The 21,792-nt window shown below is 38.9% G+C and overlaps 1 protein-coding gene across 2 annotated transcripts in view; it reads right to left on the bottom strand.

The window, feature by feature from the left end:
- bcar3 (BCAR3 adaptor protein, NSP family member) overlaps positions 1-21,792 on the bottom strand; it is an 84,008-nt gene that overhangs the window by 61,890 nt on the left and 326 nt on the right. Inside the window, exons 2-3 of one of the 2 annotated variants that reach the window (XM_028027005.1) lie at positions 7,086-7,228; positions 1,323-1,437 (exon numbers count right to left, since the gene is read on the bottom strand). In XM_028027005.1, the coding sequence (XP_027882806.1) occupies positions 1,323-1,437; positions 7,086-7,175 (205 nt within the window). In that variant the 5' untranslated portion in view covers positions 7,176-7,228. Of the gene's footprint in view, positions 1-1,322; positions 1,438-1,587; positions 1,676-7,085; positions 7,229-21,792 lie in introns of those variants that run through there. The other variant, XM_028027006.1, reaches the window with a different exon arrangement.

Below are 21,792 nucleotides of genomic sequence, written 5' to 3'. Positions count from 1 at the left end.
CTGCTCAAAGCGCATTCCCTCTTCTTTCTACAAGCATTCAAATCTCAAATACAGCAACTAAAGCAGGAACGTAATAAAAATACATTTAAATAGATCAAACTAGAACAAATTGTAAGTGTGAAGAACTTAGATTTACTCCAACTTGGTGCCTCTTTTTGTTTTTATAAGAAACTGCAGTCCAGCAAAGCTTGCAAATTACTGGCTTCACAATGAGATAGGACACTTTTTATAGCCTTTGCTTCCTACAACGGCTCTGGAAAGACATATCGTCTGAAAACGTTCAGAAGAGCCAAAAGGTTCGGCGCGGCTTTTGAGGCGATGCATTGTTTTGATTGCGGATTGTTCATTTGGATCTCCATTGTCAGCCTTTAATCTTGTTTTCCTCACAGCTGTGTTGACCGGAAAGATCAGCCGTAATAATTTTGTGTAGCGCCACGCCACGCATTACTCAGTCGCCGTGACGACGCAGAGAATTTACAGTGTAATTCACGGGAAACTGTGCAAACAAAGCTGTTTGTCACCTGAAGCTGTGGGCTGGAAGACAGAATGATGCTGAGGCCTGCAGTCCTGCTGGGTTTAATCACTTTTATGAGTGTGTGTGTGTGTGTGTGTGTGTGTGTGTGTGTGTGGGTGTGTGTGTGTGCGTGCGGGGGTGGGGATGTGTGTGCGGGGGGGGGGGGGGGGGGGGTGTAACAGTGCTGTCCTCAACCGAACAACACTCTCCCACCAGCAGAACCCTGAGGCATAAACACGTCTTCACAAGACAGTAATGCCATCTCCCTCCATCTTCCTGTCTGCTCTCTGGGCAGGCAGGAACTCCAGACTGGTTGGAGCAAAAACAAATGGGTCATCTATAGGGCTGAATCCATTAATGTTGAATTGATTTTCAGTTTAATGCCCCGATATTAATTCATAAAACATTTAAATTGAGTGTTAAGAAGTACAAAGTTTTTCTCTAACCTTTCTAAAGTGTGTAAATGAACATTCTGTGTCAATGTCCTGATGAAATGTTTGTTACATACATTTTTATAAATGACCTGCCACATAATGAGTTTTAAATGCTAATATAGGGGAAGATTTGAATTTATTTAAATTATTGCCGTTTTGTTTTGGTGTAATGTAAGTGCACTGGGTTCAATTCTTGATTTAAATATTGATATTTTTACTAGTGAGGCTAGTTTCTACTATTTGCACTATTAGTTCTTCTGGGAATATCCTCCATATTCAAGTAAAATCAGTACTGTGTGAATCAAAGATCAATAAAATCGAATTGATTTTGGTAAATCTGAATCACTGCCCAGCACTGGAGCCGATGAAGGTACCTCTCCTCCTCTCTCGCTCGTGCAGGAGGTGTAGGGAAGTCAGCAGGTGGAGGCGATGGAGGTGATTGTGGACGCCAAGCTCCAGCAGGTCGTATTCTGACAGGTGGAGCAGATCCTGGAAAACATCACAAACAAACATTAACCGTAAGGAAATCAGACACAGAGTTTTATTTTAATAATGTTATAGACATGAAGTTAATCAAAATCTGTTTATTTATTCTTCAAATTCAAATCTGCTTATTCAAAAATGTTATTTTCTCCTGACCTTTATTGGTATACAGGTTCTGTTACGCTGCTCTTGGCGGTTAGTGGTTACCATAGCAACCGGTAAAGGTTGGCTCCTCCCCCTTTTTCTGTAACTGTTGAATGTGTTATAGAATCATCTCCGTGTTTTCTTCACAAGTGATATATAGTGCAACATAATTTTTAGACTAATTTTATTAGGGATTCATTGGTCATTTGCCATGTTTTGTTTATGTTTTTAACTTTCATCATAATTAATGTGCATTTTAGCTGCGTTTAAATTTACAACTGTTAACTGCTAGCAACTGTTCATTTCTGCTGTGTAGTTTGTTTAGAGTTATTTATTGTATTTTCTCCAGTCGCTACTAGAGAAAATATGTTGGACATGTTGGACTGATGTTAGCAGCTGTCGGTTTTCTCTCGTTAGGATAAATACAGTGAACCTCACAGTGGGGTTACACACGCTTGATTTTATGCATATAGTTTAGGTTACTCTTTTCTACTGAGACAAAGCAAGTAATTAATGCCAATTTAGGTGAAATAAAATCACATTTAAAGTTGGGTTTTAACATCTGCTATGAAAAATGTTAAATTTTTCTGTCTGTTTCACAGCATTGCAACAGTTACACACCTGTTTTGTCGAACAACTCACCTAAAAAACAAGCTGTATTCAACATCCAGGTAATTCAACACAGTAAAGCAAAAATTATTACATTTGTTCATTTCACAGAAAAACCTTCAGTCGCACTGGTCCATTATTAAATTAGATGCTGCACACAACAACACTGCTGTTCATTGAGGAAGTCCGAAAACAATCAGTCCAGACGACTCGGTGGCTCCAGAGGAGTAAAAGAAAAAGTGTGCCATCTCCTCCCCTCATCCAGCTCCTGTGATTAGAATCTCTTAGCACACGGACAAACACACCCTGAGCCCTGCTGACATTAACTGAACTGATCTCTGAAGCAGACACTGACCGCTTTTCAAAACCACAGGTCAACGTTAATCAGACATCTGCTGGTGAATGACACACCGCCTGCCATCACAAGGTGCTAACCCAGCTCAAACTAAACTACTTATCTTTAAAGGTGACCTATCAAGCTTCCTTAGACAGGTTAGAATATGTTTATGGGCAATAAAAAAAAACATGTTTAATACCTTTTTCTTTTTGGTTAAATTCCCAGATAACGAGATTTTAATCAGAGCAGATCTTTTATATTTTAAGCTGTTTTGTGGCTTCTTCTCACTTTAAATCCAAATAAGCTGCTGTTGGCCACGCCCCCCAACTCAACATTTACATACACATATGAAAATGAAAAGCAGAAGTGGAGCCTCCTGCACAACCAACAGGAATGCAGCAATAGGATTGGACGATAAGGTTGAAAAACTTCTAAAAATATAAACATTTCATATCAGTTGATATTGACAATTATTGATAGCTTTTTTTGTTTTAAATATCTGAAGCACTGCCAAACTGCTGGTGTGACCTTTCCTGTTTTATCCACAGTTTTCACTCCACACTGTTTTATATTTTTAAGCGGTTAGGAAGCCCAGTGGAAAAACCTTAAATTGCTGCTGCGCAAGTTACTGAACAGGTTGTTGCTAAGTAACCAAAAGTGAATGAGTTAGTTGATGCCTCTAAGCTAGCTTAGCAAGCCGTTAGAGGTTGAGCAGCTAAGGCCTTTCGTCTGCCTACATCCCCCAGAATGCTGTGTGTTTCTGGATCAGAGTTCAGTGAATATTCCATTAATCAAATATTGAATATTCAATCAGATGTATTATTTATTGATATTGATCACGTGTCTAATGCAATATATGTTGTTATTGATTTATTATCCAGCCTTATGCAGCAAGTGGATTCTGGAAGAGACAACAAAACTCTCGTCTCTCCCAGCAGCCATTGTACAGCACATACAGAGGCGAAATCAGCTGACCAAACATGCTGGAGCTCAGATTGAGTTGCTAGGTAACGGGGTTGGATTTGGCTGGGGTTGCTAGGTAACAGCGCAGTAATATCACGTAACAGCTGGGAGGTTTTTCCAGACATCAATCGTACGTTAATGTTTTTAGCATCAACTTAAAACACCAAAAAACATAACCTGATGCTTTTTGGCGTTGGGTTGTTTTTAGAAGCGTTGAGACTCAAATGGAAGAATAAAAATGTCCAAATTCTTGTTCACACAGCAAAGTGCCAAACAAAAACATCAAATCTCTGCAACAAAAATACATTTTTCTGTAACCAAAAATGAAAGCCATACAATACATGATCACATTAAAAGTGTAAAAATGCAGAGCTCCAGCTGGTCATTGCAGCCAACATGCCCAGACAGCTCAGTAATAACATGCTGGCTAAAAAAACATTCTCTACAGAAACGGATAGCTGGCAGATCTATCCCCAAATCTCTCCCTCCCGCCATCTTTCTCATCTCCTGTCGCACAGAACAGCAAGTTGACATGTTGTCTTTTGTCTTTCTCTTCCAGATCGCACAGCGCTGAGCAACAAAATAAGCCCTCATACCACTTTGGAGAGTTGATACAGGAGTCCAAAGATGTTGGTTTTGCTTGGGTAAACATTCGGGTCGATACAACAATGAATGAATGAATGAATGAAGAAAATGAAACGATGGGGCAGCGAGGCAGGAATGCTTCTGGAGCCACTTTATAAAGCAGATTTTAGCCGCATGTTTTAAAATTATGAATAATAATGAATCATATATCAGTTAATTCAATCAAAAAAATCTAATTTATTCCAAGTTTCTACAACATTTTAAAGACCTATCCAGAGTTGGGTAGTAAGTTACATTTACTTGAGTAACGTCTTTGAAAGAATGTACTGTTAGGAGTATTTTTACTATGCTATATTTCTATATTTACTTGAATAATTTTATTATAAAGTATTTCTACTCTTACTTGAGAAAAATTTCTGGATTTTCTACCCAGTGAATGAAAAATGAACTTCATGTTTTAACCAAATATTTACCAGAGAAAGAAACACACCTGTAGTTTTGGTTAAAGTTTAAGTTTTTTTATTGAAAGAAACTGATTTGGAAAAATTTCTTTTGCCCAATTTTCATATTTTCTGTTTCTTATATGAATTATTTTCATTTTTGTCCTTAAAATACCAAAATTTCCACATAACTTAATATTTTGGTTCATCTGATGTAATTTTTAAATATTAAATGATTGGTAAAAAGTTTACTCAAATAATGAGTAACTGAAAATTATGAAATACTTCTTTACTCTATTTTGAGTAATTTCTTGGATGGCAACTTTTTACTTTTACTTGAGTACAATCTTTGGATACTCTACCCACCTCTGGACATATCAACTTGGAAAATTAGATTATAGAGGAAGGAAATCTGCTGTAAAGGTTTTATCTTCTCTCTACTGATAATTTAATACTAAAGAAAATATGATGAACCTAAACCATTAATCTACAAGACAAACAATTTTGTTTATCAGAATATGGCAAGACCTATTGAGTAATAATAAATGCAACTGAGTGTGATATGACTAGACCTAACAAAATAAGAGTGAGAGCTCATCCAGCTCATCATTGTTAATGTAATACAACAAAAGCAAAAAAAAGGGTCTCATTTCCTTAAATTAAAACCCAGCAGGTCATATGAAGTAAAAGAGAAAATAAAGAGATTTTGGAAATAAAAGCTCAAAATCAAGGCTTGTTTGACAAAACAATAAAGCAGTAATTTTTGGAATAATAGATCAGATTGTCCAGCCTTCATTATTTTATCTGTGATGCATTAATAAAGTTAATAATTTGGAGCTATGAACAGTAAAAAACAGTGAAGTCCCTTGGCGCATTGTGCATGTTGGAGGTTGTTGGTCGAGTTGCTATAGAAACAGAAACTGATTATCTTGGAGCCACTGAGTCGGATATTGTTGTTACAATATGCAGAGGGAGTTTAGCAAAGCTGCACTAAGCTCATTATAACAAGCAATGGTTAAAAAAACAGACTGGGTTGAGAGTTTGAAGACCATTGCAACTGCAAATAAGTATTTTTGGTCAAGTTTCTAGTGCAAATATATTCATATATTTGAAATAAGACAAAACTAACAAGTAACTTTTCATAAGATACTGGAGCTTTTTTAAGTAAATACTTCCTTAATGTTAATAAATAAGTAATAGGTACACTGGCATTTCAGTTCACTTTTTACATAAGTGACACTTCTTTCATAAGTTGTGCCGTTACCTAGCAACCTCAGTCTGTCACATAGCAACCAAATTCTAGTTCCACTGGCAGATTATTTCACTAAAAATATAGGAAAAGTGTCATGTTCCATTGACAGATTTTACTTTTCATCAATATTAAATAATTATTGACTTAAAACAACTCGTATATCTTGCTGAAAAGTTACTTGTAAGTTAGTTTTTCTTATTTCAAGTGCAGTAGGATATATGAACTGGAAACTAGACCAAAAATTCTTGCTAAGATTTTGCAGTTTTGCAGAGTATAATTGTTTTTTCACTTATACAAAATTACAGAAAACACAGTGAAATTTAACCATAATATTGAAATAATTAAACACATTTTTTTCCCTCGAATTTGAAGATACTTAAGTTTCATCTAAAGTTTGTGTTAATATAATCTACCATTTGGGACTAGAATAAACCGGAAAGTTCCTGTAGAAAACACATTTTTCTGTTTGTACTTCTTTACACCACCCGTTTTCCATTCTATAATTACTTTCTATGTTTATGAAAAGCTTTAGCAGCAGGGTATGGAATAACTAATGTCTTACACTGGCTCCTCCCTCAGGATTCAGAAAGAAGCTGGTAAATGTCTGGATGTAAAAACAGCCTCTGCTCCATTAGGGGCCATTCAGCGTAATAGGCCCCCGATCCACTTTTATTGGGTTGCTTTATTAAACTGCTGTGGGAAACACTCTTAAAAACCACCTCTCTTCACATTGGCATTCTTAGAGTAGGGATGTTTTCTTCCACAGCAGTTACTGCAACACCTCAATGGACAGGATTGTTTTAAAATCCTCAGTTCAACTTCACTTCTTTAGAAATACTTCATGTTTTAAGACTCCAGCAGAAAACAAGGTGGCTTTTATCTGAATACCATAGTTCCTCCAGAATGATGCCTTTGGTTTGTAAATAAATCTATGTCAGGGTTATGCAAATGTTGCATCATGTTTAGTTTCAGAATGAAAGGTATAAAAGATTTTCACAAGCAATAAAGTTCAAAGTTAGAATTAAAATTTGGAATCAATGTTTCCAGAAACATTGAAGATCACTTAATAATGCAGGTTTTTGTTGGTTGTTCACATAAAATCCCAATTAAATATTAAAGTTAGTGGTTTTAAAGAGACAAAATGTGAAATAGCTCAAGCCAGGCCCTGTAAATTGAAAAACAAAAACTCTTTTCATCCTAAAATAACTGTGAAAATGATGACAGCAACAAATTAAATTGTTTCTTTGCAACTACAGGAACCAAATAAGCTTCATCAACCTTTGGAAACTTATATTTTATGTATGCAAACATGTGGTAGTATTACCTCTACACCATCATATTCCTGTTCCAACAGCATGCAGTACTGCGGCAGTCCAAGTTGGCTCAGCCAGCGGGAAATAGATTGGTGCTTCATGGCGATGCATATGACCACACAGGAACGCAATCAGAGGCATGAAAACTTTGCACCTGAAAAACACACAAAAAAGAGAGAATCCATTCACTTCACACAAAAATAAAAGAACAAAACATTGATCTTAACTTTCTCTAAACATCTGATAACATGTTTTAAGCAGCTGCTGCATTCAATCTGAGCCACGGGAATTAAAGCGACTTATCTCTGCCTCTCATCCCTCTGGCCAAGTGGCCTTTCACAGCTAAATGCAATGGAATTCGTCAAATCACTTTAAGGTTTCGGACAACACACCCTGACATGAATACTTCACATTCACAACATTTCTTAGGAGGAAAAAACAACAACAAAACAAAACACAGATTTGCAACAGGAATAGACAGAACACAGACGACATCAATGAAAGACGTAATTCCTGATTTAATGTAGTTTGGAGATTTTCAACCCTTCCAGCTGTTTGGAAATTTCACAGCTGATGAAAACCTTTTATTGTTTTTTTTATTTTGATATAACTGGTTTTCAAAACTAATTTTGCTGGGAGAAAAAAACTGACAACTTTGTCCAGCAAGTTGCTTCCAGTGGCATTAGCCTACTTCAAATTAGCACCACTAGTTAAAAGGTTAGTTATGCTGAACTAGCCCTAAACTAATAATTATAAACATTAGCTCCATTGCTTGTTTTATATTGTTCTCAACACGGTCAAATCAGTGACATAGTTGTTGATTATTGCCAACTGCAGCTTATTTTGCCTACCTGACCACAGTCAGGCCCTGATGAGAAACCATGCAGGACATCAGCAGATTTTAAACTGTTTACTGCTTTTCACCCACTTCAAAATAAGAGCATGAATAGAAAACGTCAAACTACCCAAAGAAACCTCAACAGTCAAATTCAACGGAAAGTTTTCAAAAACAGCCAAGTAAATTAGTGCCTCAGAATTTACATGGAAATTTTAATTTAGGAGAAACAAAGTGTTTCTTAACACACTTAAAAATGTTAAGTGTGTTAACATTTCTAAAGTTAGCAAAAAAGTCAAAAAGCTAAGAGAAAAATTAGCTTGCAATTAGCGCATTAGTAGAAGTGTGCCCACAATCTGCACATTTCCACTCAATTGAAACTCTTGTGTCTTTATTGCACCTCTTCCTAAAGTGGCTGGCAGTCATAGGAAATCAAAACTAACCGGCATGACTGATGGAAAAGAGCATAAATAAAACATATGCAGGATGATACGCTTGGCCATTGTCTTATAACTGATCTGTAACATTTTTGTGAATGAGGAGGGTAGCTGTGACAAAACATTCACCAAACTAGTCAGGCAACATCCTTAATACAGTTAAATCTCTTAAAAGGAATATGTATTTTACATTAATACCTTCAGCTCTTCCTGCATGTGCCTGGAACATTACACAGAAAACGTATTTTAGTATTTAGAAGAAATACTAGAGGTCTAAACACATCTCGAATCCGACTCTACTCCAGATGGATGCTGATCAAAAACATCCATTAAACTAAAAACCACAAGACAATAAAAACAAACATAAAACAAACGTTGACAAGCGCTTTATGTCAGTGATTTTACAGCAAACATTTTTAAGAATTAAACTGCTCCTGTATTCTTTACCAGATATTGATTTGTGTATTGTGATAAAGCATTTTGTCTGGAAGAGAAATTGGCAGGCTGTTGATTAATAAAATCTGGTTCATTGAGCTCATTCTGCTGATGCCTTAGGAGAACAGGACTCATGTCCATTTCTTCTTACCTTTTAGATAAAACTACACAGCGAAACAATTGTTTAAACTGTAACTGACACCCATGTGAAAGCACAGCCCCGCCCCCAAAAAGTTTTGGAAAATTCCAACAAAGTGGGCGGAGCCAAGAGACAGTGAGGGGCGTGGCTACGTGGGATGAGCAGAGGTGTCACGTGGAGTGATGATTGACAGCGGTAAGACCCGCCTTCTAGCTAGTTAGCACTGCAAGAAGTGGTTGATTGATCCCACAAATTATCTGTCTCATACCATGTTGTCATGACAAAGCTGTAAAAATAAATATATTTTATTATAAAAGTTACATACTGCAACTTCAATGATCTTTTTAGAGAGTTTACTAGCAAAAACAAAAAGCTGATCTTAGGGTTACAAACACTTTTTGAGGTATTTTTGTTTCTATGATAATGAAAATATCCATGACACTGTGATTGATGCAACTTGTCAATTGACTAAACAACCAAACATTTTTTGTTTCCATATCATGTTGGTTGGAAATTAGTCACCAAGAAATACATTAAACATGTGGAAACAACAGAGGTGGGCACTACTTCAACATATTTTTACTCAAGTAAAAAATAAAAAGTAGCCATCCAAGAAATTACTCAAGTAAGAGTAAAAAAAGTAATTGGTAAAAAACTCTACTCAAGTACTCAGCAACTCATCAAGTTATCAATCATTTAATATTTAAATATATAAAACTAAGTGGAGAATTTGGTATTTTAAGGCCCAAAATGACAATAATTGATATAAGTAACAAAAAGTAATAAAATCAGGCCAAAAAAAAGAGTTTTCCAAATCAGTTTCTTTCAATAAAAAACTTAGGAAACTTTAATAAAAACATCAGTGTGTCTGTTGTTTTTCATTCAGTGGGTAGAAAATCCAGAAATTTTACTCAAGAAAGAGTAGAGATACTTCATAGTAGTAAAAATACTCCCAAAAGTTTGTTTTTTTCCAAAAATGTTACTCAAGTAACTGTAATTGAGTAAATGCAAGTAGTTTCTACCCAACTCTGTGAATGAAACCGACTGGTTCCTCTTCATCTGCCCGTCTACAGTCGGGATGAGCGTGACGTGGGTGGCAGGACACACATGGCCGCTGAAGGCTTTACGGCCTCTTTGCTTTATGCATGTGTGTGTTTTTATTCAGCGTGTGCGGGGAAAGACATCAGTAAAAACACAACAAGGGAAGCTTTCTCAGAGACTGAGCACGTGCGGTAAACCGCCTCCTCACCCCATTCAATCTCAGTAAGAGATGTCACGGGAGCCAATGTGATGTCACTAAAGGTTATCAGAGCCGCGGCTCTCTAGGATTCTTTCACAACCATCCATCATGTGGATCACTTGGATCTGATCCACCCAAGGGCCACCATGTCTATTTGAGAAAAGGAGGTCAAATGGAGGATGGACTCCTGTCAGAGTCTACCAGTGTTTCCACTTTACCTTAATGAAGAGTGGAGGTCATTCCAGTCTGTCATTCACACTGAGATATTCAGTATTACCAGCTTTATGTTTCATGTGTTTCAAAACAAATGGAGCATTTTCTAAAGTTGGGGTGAAGTGGTTCAATAAGAATACCTGTAACCTTTCAGAAAATGTTTGGAAAAGTTCCAGTGTAGATAAAGAGCTGTTATCTACGGTGGCCCTGAAGTGCAAACCACTTCAACAATTCACTAAGCACAACTGAAAATCAAAGGAGCAGTATTACATATTTTCTATAGGGCCATTTTATAGGACAATCAATTAACTATGCTAACTTCAGTTGTTAAAAACAAAACTATATATATCAAAAATGATTTAATAGAAATTTGACTTTGTAATTTAACTCCTTGAAATTGGGTCTCTGTCTCTTTAAAAAATCCTGCTCTTTCTGAAACTCCGTCTTCAGGAAGTCATCACAACACGGCTCCTCTATTAACCCTTTAACAACATTTTTAGCAGCGTTGCTCTGAGAAGTAGCTCCTATAAAGAGCTCAGCACCAGGGGTTTGCTAGTAGCTGCTGGCTAGTCTGAAGGAGCTGAGTGGGAAGTCTGGGAAGCTCCTTCAGAGAAGCTGCACCTCCGAGGAGGAGCTGCGCCTCGAAGGCGGAGCTTGGTCCACCCAGCCGTTTTGGACAGCTAAATGGACATTAAATGATTTCTCAAAAATCAAGGCAACACTCCAGGTATGTTTTGATGGGGGAATGACATTATAACATTAATTCTATGTTGCATTGTGTTTCTGTGTCTGTAATGATGTAAAGCACTTTGAAATGCCTTGCTGCTGAAATGTGCTATACAAATAAAATTTGATTGATTGATTGATTGATAACAATGTACATTTTTAAAAAGTCAGTTGTCAAGAAAATCCGAGCTCATCCCACTTCCCCATGCTAGAGATTTTAGTTTAACAGTAATAATAAAGTTATCTTTAAAATGAATCACTCAAGTGATATCAAGGCCCAACAGTAGACTTAAGTGTCAATAAAATAAATCTGGTTGTGTGTGTTGTTTTTGTCTCATGCAAACTTTGCTTTAATTCTACTTTTTTCTATCTAATCATAAGAAATCATAGTCAGTCAGAGAGAGTCATTAAACAGGAAAAGCAGGTTTCCTGGAAAAAGAGGAAGTTTCCAGCCTGCAGATTTATAAAAATAGTTGAGACTATTTCTTAGTTTAAAGCATGAAAGTTTTAAAAAATTAAATCTAAACATTATTAGTAATTGGATAAGATTCAAAGTAAAATACTTATATGAATATTGGTTTACTTGTAATAATACACTTATATTTGTGGGAACTACAAGAAAAACAAGTAACTGTAACTTTAGTAGTAAATAATTAGAATAATAGATTATTCTTGGTTTCTTTTCAGAAAAACATCTGTAATAACTCACATTAAGATTATAATAAGAATAATTAATAAGTTATGGTTATAAAATTATAAATGAATGATAGATCAGAGAAGCTGAAGAAAATAAATGTGATATAAGTTATGGTTATAAAATTATAAATGAATGCTAAATCAGAGAAGCTAAAGAAAATAAATGTGATATAAATGGGATTTTGACATTAAACTTGAAATGGTGTAAAAAGGTGTAACTGCAATTAAACATCACTGATATGTTGGAGGTAGAGAGTAGGTGAAAGGTTGTGCAGGCAAGGGACACAGGAGGTTGAGCAACCCTGAGACATTGGCACAGACATCAGGAAATGTCTGTAAGACAGTGATGGATATGAGATCATCTGTCTAAGCAGACAGCAGGCGCACCAGGGGGGTGGATGAACCCTATATAAGGTGAGTGCAAAAGAGGAACCTTTTGTTGGATCCTCCGGGCAGCTTCGAGCCAAGATCGAGATGGACAAAGAACTCTGCAGCTGAAGAAGAGCCGGGGCCACGGAGCCGGAGACTGTCCTGCACATGGAGACCAACCCGTCTGGCCCACAATCTGTGGCTTCGAATCGCACTTCTCTCATCGGCTGGGTTCTGACCCCAAAGACAAAGATGAAGACAAAGACAAGGAAGAAGAACTGGTGCCTTTTTTCCTGCCAGCACCAAGTCCTGTGTGACCTCAGCATCCATGCGGAGAGGAAGCTCATCAGACCTGCGGAGATCCTGGCCTTCGCCGATCAACATCTTCCTCCTGCTGCCACACCTTCTTCATCATCAAGCCAGGTCTGGGGTTCGAAACGCCAAACTCCGTCCGTCTCTCTCAAAGGTTCCCTTTTTTAGTTCTCAGTGTCAGCAGTAGGGAAAGATAGACTAGATGATTGATTTTACTTATTTGATTATTTCTGCTACTGAATTAAGCTGTACTGACCCTTGCAAAAATGCCTTACTAATAAAATATTTAGCATAAAGAAAATCTAAAGATGTTGTGGACATTCAGTTAATGAGTCACCTTAAAGTTCTTTGATGGTTGTAAAATAGCTGTGATGTTTGATTCTGGAGAGGAAGAGGTGGAAAATGTTTTTAGGTTGCTGGTAGCCCATATTTAAAACCTCATCCTTGGGACTCGACCGAGTCACTAAAACCTACCTGGTTCAATAACAAATGCAAGTTGCAAAATAGAGAACGAGCGACCGTTAACAGGTGTGCTCTGTGAAACTAGTTGGCTGTAGGCTGCTCAGTCTGGCTAATTCACAGGGGGAAGAAGGGTGGGACACCTGGATGTAGGCCGTCAGATAACCAGGCGAATCGTTTCTCGAAACCAGCTTAAACAGAGTTTACTTCAGTTCTGGACAGGGTAAATCCCAGCAGATTTAGGAAACTCAACGGACCCGTTAGACGGAGAGCTGGTAGCACATCTCCCCTCTCAGAAGAGGAAGTACGAGAGTGAGAGAGTAGAGACAGAAAGGAGGGGGGGGGGGGGTGTTGCGCAACAACAAGTGGCGCCCAACGTGGGGCCCAGTCCAACGGAGTAGGAGGGCCCTATGGCCAAGTTAGTAAAAACAGATGTGAGGATCTGAATAGCTCACTTGGCTTGTTAACTCTTAAGGAATAGAGTTAATGGTGACTGATAAGGCCGTCAGTCACAACCCTTGCAGTAACTGTATAGCATACAGGTGAGGGAAGGCTTCTACTGAGGATAAATGACCGGATCCAGACAGTAAAGCTAGTAGCCAACATAGTCTAGACCCATCCCTGCTCGAAGGCTAAAGAGAGGCTTTGGGGGATAGACAACTCGAACCGACAGAGAGACGGAGTGATGGATGATCACTTCGAGGAGGAAAATCTGGGGAAGAAACCGGAGGAAGCCGGTCGTCCAGATCGTTTGGAAAAGGAGGAGACCTCAACAGAACTGCATCAGCTTCTACACAGCTACTGTGACTCAGACCTGAAGCAAGTGGGGAAGTTGGTTCCAAGAATGAGGAACTGAAACATCAACCCCTGACAAAGGAAAGCTGGCTCACTCTTGCTGGAGTGGTTCGTGATGTAATGCTGACCAGACCAGCCAGCAACCATGCAGAGGAGACGGAGAAAGGTGTCATCAGCCGACGATGGATGAGCAAGCACACCGCGTCCTCCACTGCAGCCATCGAGAAGACATCCGGCAACAGAGGAACAAACACCAGCAGCTGACATCATCACACAGACGCAGACATGGTTAAAGACATCCTGCTGGACCCGGAGCTTGAAATTGGGCCAGCACAACCCACCAGTAAGAAACGACCGCAAGAGACATCTGAGAAGCCAGAACAACCGGAATGGACAATCTACACCGATGGATCCAGAAAGGGGTCCGACCAGTCGGCATACTGGGGATTTATTCTGAAGCAGGATGGCAGAGAGAAATGCCGTCAGAAAGGAAAAGCTCCCGGTAGTGCTCAAGCCGGAGAAGTAACGGCAGTACTGGAAGGATTGCTGGAGCTGGTGAAAAGGAAAATCAAGAGTGCCAGGTTAGTAACTGACAGTTACTACTGTGCTCAGGCCCTTAGAGAGGACTTGGCCATTTGGGAAGAAAATGGTTTCGAGACTGCAAAGGGCAAGCCCGTGGCACACAAAGATTTGTGGAAAAAGATTGCTGAGCTAAAAATGCAGTTGGAGATAGAAGTTGAGCATCAAAGAGCACACACGCATGAGGGAGCTCATTGGCGTGGGAATGATGAAGTGGACTGTTATGTCCAACAAAGGAAGATCGTCTTTGTCGGTACCGAGAAGTGGGACAGTACTCCCAGAGGACGGGAGGTCCCAGAAGAGTACGTGGTCGAGGTCGTGCGGAGCGTGCATGAGGCCCTTGGACATGCAGGCGTGCGACCTACCCGTAAGGAGCTGGAGGAGCAAGATCTTTGGATCCCAGTGAAACAAGTCCAACGCGTGCTGAGGGACTGTGAAGTGTGTGGTCAATACAACGCAGGTCGCCGAGGGCAGCGGATGGAAGGTTTGTTCATCAAGAGCACAGTCCCATGGGGTTCAGTCTGCATGGATGTAGCAGAGCCAATGGGGATAACAGGAAAGAGAGGTGAGAAGTACCTCTTGGTGCTGATGGACACAGTGACAACTGCTAGAAGAGCAGGTCTTCCCCTGCAGAGGAACTCCGTTCACGTCACAGAAAGCAGGGAGGCGAAGACACTTCTCCTTTTTGCTTAGAGAAGGAAAAGGGAAGTTGCAGCTTGAAGTGTCACTGAAAACAGGGCAGAGAGTTTGGATTAAAGCTCAAGATCGGCCTGCATCTACGGTGATCAAGCTGAGATTCAACGCCCGAGATTTTGTAAAGTAAGTACTGAACTTCAACACAGTACTACTGATGAAGAAAGGGGTCCATGAGGAAGCAGTGCTCAAGCCAGTTCTTAGCTACAGCGAACCAGAACATTACAAGAAGATGGCCAGAGAATCAAGCACCATGCCATCCTACAGTAGACTGGTCACTATTACGGGAAGGTTGCCGTTCAAAGAACAACTTCAAGGCTTTGGACTGGGAGGGCCGTGAAGAAATTGGATTATGCTAAAGAAGAACTCCTGTCACAACCTGATGGATTAAAATGGAAAAGGATCATGATTACGGATAAAGCGTCATGATGCTTATGCTTTTTGCTTTGCTCTGCTGAACAGCCAGAATTTGATTTTTTTTTTTTTGAGGCCTTCTGTCTCAGCCCATCTTCCCTAAAGAACCATTCCACATCCTGAAGAACCGACAGTTCATCCAGCGAAGGTTCCTGTAGAAGAATCAGAGCGATCCAAGTTTTCTTCGACATTCATCACCTCATGGGGGAAATCAAAACTCCAAAGAGGGGGTGTCAAGAGAAGTGGAGTTTTGATGACTACACTGAGCCCTCTGTGAAAACTGAGGATGAAGAATCTGCATCTTCACATCCCAGACGAACCTCTTCTCTTTCTAGTGGATGAGGACGGCGAACTGCAGGAGGGTGATGGACTCCCAGCATGTGAAAGGTCTGACCTCGTGGAGGGGGTGTCAAGAAAATCCGAGCTCATCCCACTTCCCCATGCTAGAGATTTTAGTTTAACAGTAATAATAAAGTTATCTTTAAAATGAATCACTCAAGTGATATCAAGGCCCAACAGTAGACTTAAGTGTCAATAAAATAAATCTGGTTGTGTGTGTTGTTTTTGTCTCATGCAAACTTTGCTTTAATTCTACTTTTTTCTATCTAATCATAAGAAATCATAGTCAGTCAGAGAGAGTCATTAAACAGGAAAAGCAGGTTTCCTGGAAAAAGAGGAAGTTTCCAGCCTGCAGATTTATAAAAATAGTTGAGACTATTTCTTAGTTTAAAGCATGAAAGTTTTAAAAAATTAAATCTAAACATTATTAGTAATTGGATAAGATTCAAAGTAAAATACTTATATGAATATTGGTTTACTTGTAATAATACACTTATATTTGTGGGAACTACAAGAAAAACAAGTAACTGTAACTTTAGTAGTAAATAATTAGAATCATGTATTATTCTTGGTTTCTTTTCAGAAAAACATCTGTAATAACTCACATTAAGATTATAATAAGAATAATTAATAAGTTATGGTTATAAAATTATAAATGAATGATAGATCAGAGAAGCTGAAGAAAATAAATGTGATATAAGTTATGGTTATAAAATTATAAATGAATGCTAAATCAGAGAAGCTAAAGAAAATAAATGTGATATAAATGGGATTTTGACATTAAACTTGAAATGGTGTAAAAAGGTGTAACTGCAATTAAACATCACTGATATGTTGGAGGTAGAGAGTAGGTGAAAGGTTGTGCAGGCAAGGGACACAGGAGGTTGAGCAACCCTGAGACATTGGCACAGACATCAGGAAATGTCTGTAAGACAGTGATGGATATGAGATCATCTGTCTAAGCAGACAGCAGGCGCACCAGGGGGGTGGATGAACCCTATATAAGGTGAGTGCAAAAGAGGAACCTTTTGTTGGATCCTCCGGGCAGCTTCGAGCCAAGATCGAGATGGACAAAGAACTCTGCAGCTGAAGAAGAGCCGGGGCCACGGAGCCGGAGACTGTCCTGCACATGGAGACCAACCCGTCTGGCCCACAATCTGTGGCTTCGAATCGCACTTCTCTCATCGGCTGGGTTCTGACCCCAAAGACAAAGATGAAGACAAAGACAAGGAAGAAGAACTGGTGCCTTTTTTCCTGCCAGCACCAAGTCCTGTGTGACCTCAGCATCCATGCGGAGAGGAAGCTCATCAGACCTGCGGAGATCCTGGCCTTCGCCGATCAACATCTTCCTCCTGCTGCCACACCTTCTTCATCATCAAGCCAGGTCTGGGGTTCGAAACGCCAAACTCCGTCCGTCTCTCTCAAAGGTTCCCTTTTTTAGTTCTCAGTGTCAGCAGTAGGGAAAGATAGACTAGATGATTGATTTTACTTATTTGATTATTTCTGCTACTGAATTAAGCTGTACTGACCCTTGCAAAAATGCCTTACTAATAAAATATTTAGCATAAAGAAAATCTAAAGATGTTGTGGACATTCAGTTAATGAGTCACCTTAAAGTTCTTTGATGGTTGTAAAATAGCTGTGATGTTTGATTCTGGAGAGGAAGAGGTGGAAAATGTTTTTAGGTTGCTGGTAGCCCATATTTAAAACCTCATCCTTGGGACTCGACCGAGTCACTAAAACCTACCTGGTTCAATAACAAATGCAAGTTGCAAAATAGAGAACGAGCGACCGTTAACAGGTGTGCTCTGTGAAACTAGTTGGCTGTAGGCTGCTCAGTCTGGCTAATTCACAGGGGGAAGAAGGGTGGGACACCTGGATGTAGGCCGTCAGATAACCAGGCGAATCGTTTCTCGAAACCAGCTTAAACAGAGTTTACTTCAGTTCTGGACAGGGTAAATCCCAGCAGATTTAGGAAACTCAACGGACCCGTTAGACGGAGAGCTGGTAGCACATCTCCCCTCTCAGAAGAGGAAGTACGAGAGTGAGAGAGTAGAGACAGAAAGGAGGGGGGGGGGGGGGGTGTTGCGCAACAACACAGTTTAAAGTAATACTGCTCCTTTAAGAAAACACATAGCAACAGTTATCACCACTGCTATTATTACTTGAGACAAAATGGGTGCTCCATTAAAAAATACATCATGTTATACTGTTTTTATCCTATAAGTCCATGTTTACTTTTTTAAGCAGAAGTTGACAAAAACGATACCGCACACTCATACATACCAAGCTTTTGGCATCATTTGCTATTTCATTATGATCTCAGAGATGCACTTCCTGCTGATGTTGCAGGAAGATCCCCTAATCTTTCTCCCTCCAGTTAATCCATCATCTAATGATGCTCTTAACATTACTGCACAACACTTTAATGTAGAACCAATGACATCTAGCAAACTACTACTTTCTGCAAACTATTAATCTCAAACTTAAACACTTCGACCTTGCTGCAGAAGTTTTTTTGTTTTTTTTTACATAACATCGCACTTAATGCTTAATAATTTAATGCTTTGACTTTCTTGTAACCAATTAAGTTAGCTGGTAAAATCTGGTAAACAGTATAGACTATTTTATTTACCAGTCACAAGAGCCACTAATACTTTCACTTCTTTAAAAGGAAATTAGGAAGTAGATTAACGTCAAACTGCGTCTATGTGATTAAAGATGAACCATCAAGAGGTTTAACAACTGGAAATAAGCGAGAGGTACACATGCCAGTGAAACCAATCTGCTTCCTTGTTCATCTTTTACTACAGACATCAAGACTTTGCAGTGCATCTTTCAGCCAGATGACGGGAGTTATGGCTGAGCAGCGGAGACTACTGAACAGATGTGCGTCATTTTGGAGAGTGGAAGCTTCTCCCCAACTATCAGTGGTTTATCTTGTAAAATTTTAAGGGTTTACACATGGCTGGTTGGAAAAGGTTGGAAGATAACAGAGGGGGGACATGTAGGGAGAATTATATCGATAGATTTAAAACTTCTTGTTTTTTACATTTTAAATATGCTCATTATTAAAGAACAAGCTTGACCAACACTCTGTCCCTCAGGAGTTTGTCTTCCTCTCCTCTTCCTGTTGTTTGACCTCAGCTGTTTCCCATGACCACATGTCTCTAGAGCATCCATTTTATCCTGGAATATAAATAGACTCATGCGTTTTATGATCTAAACAGGCCTGGCTGTTTGACAAATACTCGCCACATACCAAAGTAACTATGGCAGAGAACAAACTTGGAGAGCAGAGCGGCTATTGCAGCATTGGAGGACAATTTCCCCTTTTACTTAGCCACTCTCCAATGCCAGCGTTGGCCGTCCTCTGGAGTCCAAGGGCATCCATTTCAACAATCACATTAAACTGACAAAGAATCCAGCCAATTAAATTAGGCTGCAAAAATAACATCAGCATCACGACCACCCAGATTCCTCCAGCTCCTGGTGTTGTGAAACTTTGAGCTGAAAATCAGCTGGTAAGCTTAAATAAAATCAAACGCTTCCAAATCAAAGCAAGTTTGGACTATGCAGAGGTGTATTTCTTTGTACATATAATTTAATTTCACTAATTAAGATACTATTTTGGCCCTTTTGATGACAATCCGTCAATCAATTAAGTGCATTTATAAAGCACATTTCAGCAATAAGGCAGTTCAAAGTGCTATAAATCATAAAAATACAAAAATCAACAACTGAAATATTACATTTTCCGTCATTACACATCAAAATGTTGATGTTCATTTATTATGTTTCAAAAGCAGCTCTAACCCGGTGGGTTTTTAGCTTAGATCTAAAGGTATTCAGTGTTTTACAGTTTTCTGGAAGTTTGTTCCAGATTTGTGGTGCATAGAAGCTGAATGCTGCTTCTCCATCTTTGGTTCTGGTTCTGGGGATGCAGACGAGAACCAGAACCAGAAGACCTGAGAGTTCTGGGAGGTTGCTATGACAACAGCAGCAGGTCTTTAATGTATTGTGGTGCCAAGCCGTTCAGTGGCTTATAAGCTAACAGTATTTTAAAGTTTATTCTCTGGAATAAACTTCTAGAGAAGTTGTGCTCTCTGGAACGTCTCTGAAGGAAGATGTGCTCCATCTTCCTGGTTTTAGTCAGAATGAGAACAGCAGGGTTCTGGATCAATTTTCTGATTGATTTGTTAGTCAGACCTGTGAAGACACTGCTGTTTACATACATTCAACTAAAGATAAACACACTGAATGAGTTTTTCTGGATGTTGCTGAGACATTAGTCCTCTAATCCTGAAAATGTTCTTCCGGTGACAGAAGGCCGACTTTGGAACTGTCTTTATGTGGCTCTGAAGGTTCAGGTCAGAGTCCATCACTATCTAAGACAGCATTCAGACAGGGGATGCTTGGTATATCAGCAATGGTATTAAGGCCAAATATTTCCACTTCAGCTTCATCAAACTGCAGAATATGTCTGAAAAATACAAGGTCTGAGTTCCCACTTTTAAAACTGTATTCTTGCTTTTTGTGTTGGTTTTAGAGTAACATCAGCTTCTTTGCTGAGTGGCATCTCAAACAGCGAGAGAAAAAGGTTCTGTTTTTATACAGTGACTATAAATATCAGAGTTAATTTTATCTGAATTAATTAATCATGTAAAAAAACTTACACAAAGACAAAGGCAGGTAACTTGGGACTGAATAAACCCTTTCACCTCCTTTTCTGCTTTTACCACCACAATTCTCATCTTTCTTTTCCCAGTTCTTTCTTTTCCTTCCTCGCATTTCTGAAATTACACCAGCTGCATGTTTTCTTTGCTTCTTTTTATGTCATTTTGTCCTCTAGCTCACGCTCAGAGCATTTTACAGACGGATAACACGCAACTTTGTAACTTTCGTGTCAGCACGCATTTGCAGACGCTGCCAGAGGCAGTTGATGAAAATCACAGCTTCTGGAAGTTATCGTGCCCATCTCGGTGTCAGTCTCTCAGCTCAGGCTCTTGCTCTGACACACAGGTGCACAGAAAGCATGGCTGGACTTGCAGCTAAAATGCCACAAAGCAGCAAACATCTCAGTTCTGTGACATGCCAGCCAACTTTCACCGAGCATCAGCATCAATAATTTCCACTTGGCTTGAAGTTTTGCCTCAAAGGGTTGTTTCTTTTCTGCTCTGACATTAACTTAATGTTTCCTTGGACGTTTATTTTCACAGGTTTATTATTTACTTGTTTGAAATCGACTGCAAACTTACTCCTTTAAATCTTCTGTACATTTTCTTCAAAATAATTACTTATACAAGACTAGAAATCCAACAACAATATGCTGTTGCTCCCATTTTTCTCAGCAATCTGAACAATGACGGAGCAATTTATTTTTTATGCATTAATGAAAGCAATCTAAACTTAGATCTGACTAAATAAATCAACCAGAAGCTCCTGTAGTGAGAGAAAAGTAAGAGAAACATAAGCACTGAAACTTGGCAAACAACTACAGTAGCATTGATTAGATGCTAAAGATGCACAGCCAATTAGGCAAAGATCGGAATCAGATTGTTTTTCCCTATTGATTGGTTTTGATCAATGTCAAGTACAGAAAAATCTGTGTTTCCCTCCAGTCATTACATGCAACAAAAGCAAAAACTCACTCTTTTAATGCCATTTAAACAAAAGCCTTTTTAGTTTAGTGTTTCATAAATATCTGGTACTTTAGGAAGACTTGCAAACACAGAATTAAAAATAATGGGGATAATTTTTCATTTCCATCACCTCTCAAACCTCAAAGAAACTTTAAATTATTAGTATTGATTGGTGCATATCTTAATGTTTACTGAATAAACAGTGGTCGAAATCAAATTAGTTTAAGTGAAACACTATCAATATTTTAATTCCGCATCATTTTTCAGGAAATTGACAGTACAGTAAGTCAAAGCCACATTGCTTTAGACTAAAAATGTCTGTCTTTAAAAATAAACAGCTTGAGAAGCCAGTTTAACACCCCACGCAGTAAATACAGTAAATGTTAGGCGACTTT

The sequence above is a fragment of the Xiphophorus couchianus genome, chromosome 9 (assembly GCF_001444195.1).
Source record: "Xiphophorus couchianus chromosome 9, X_couchianus-1.0, whole genome shotgun sequence".
NCBI lineage: Eukaryota > Metazoa > Chordata > Actinopteri > Cyprinodontiformes > Poeciliidae > Xiphophorus > Xiphophorus couchianus.
The sequence above is the reverse complement of the archived record's forward strand: the minus strand, read 5'-3'. Positions and strand labels throughout refer to the sequence as shown.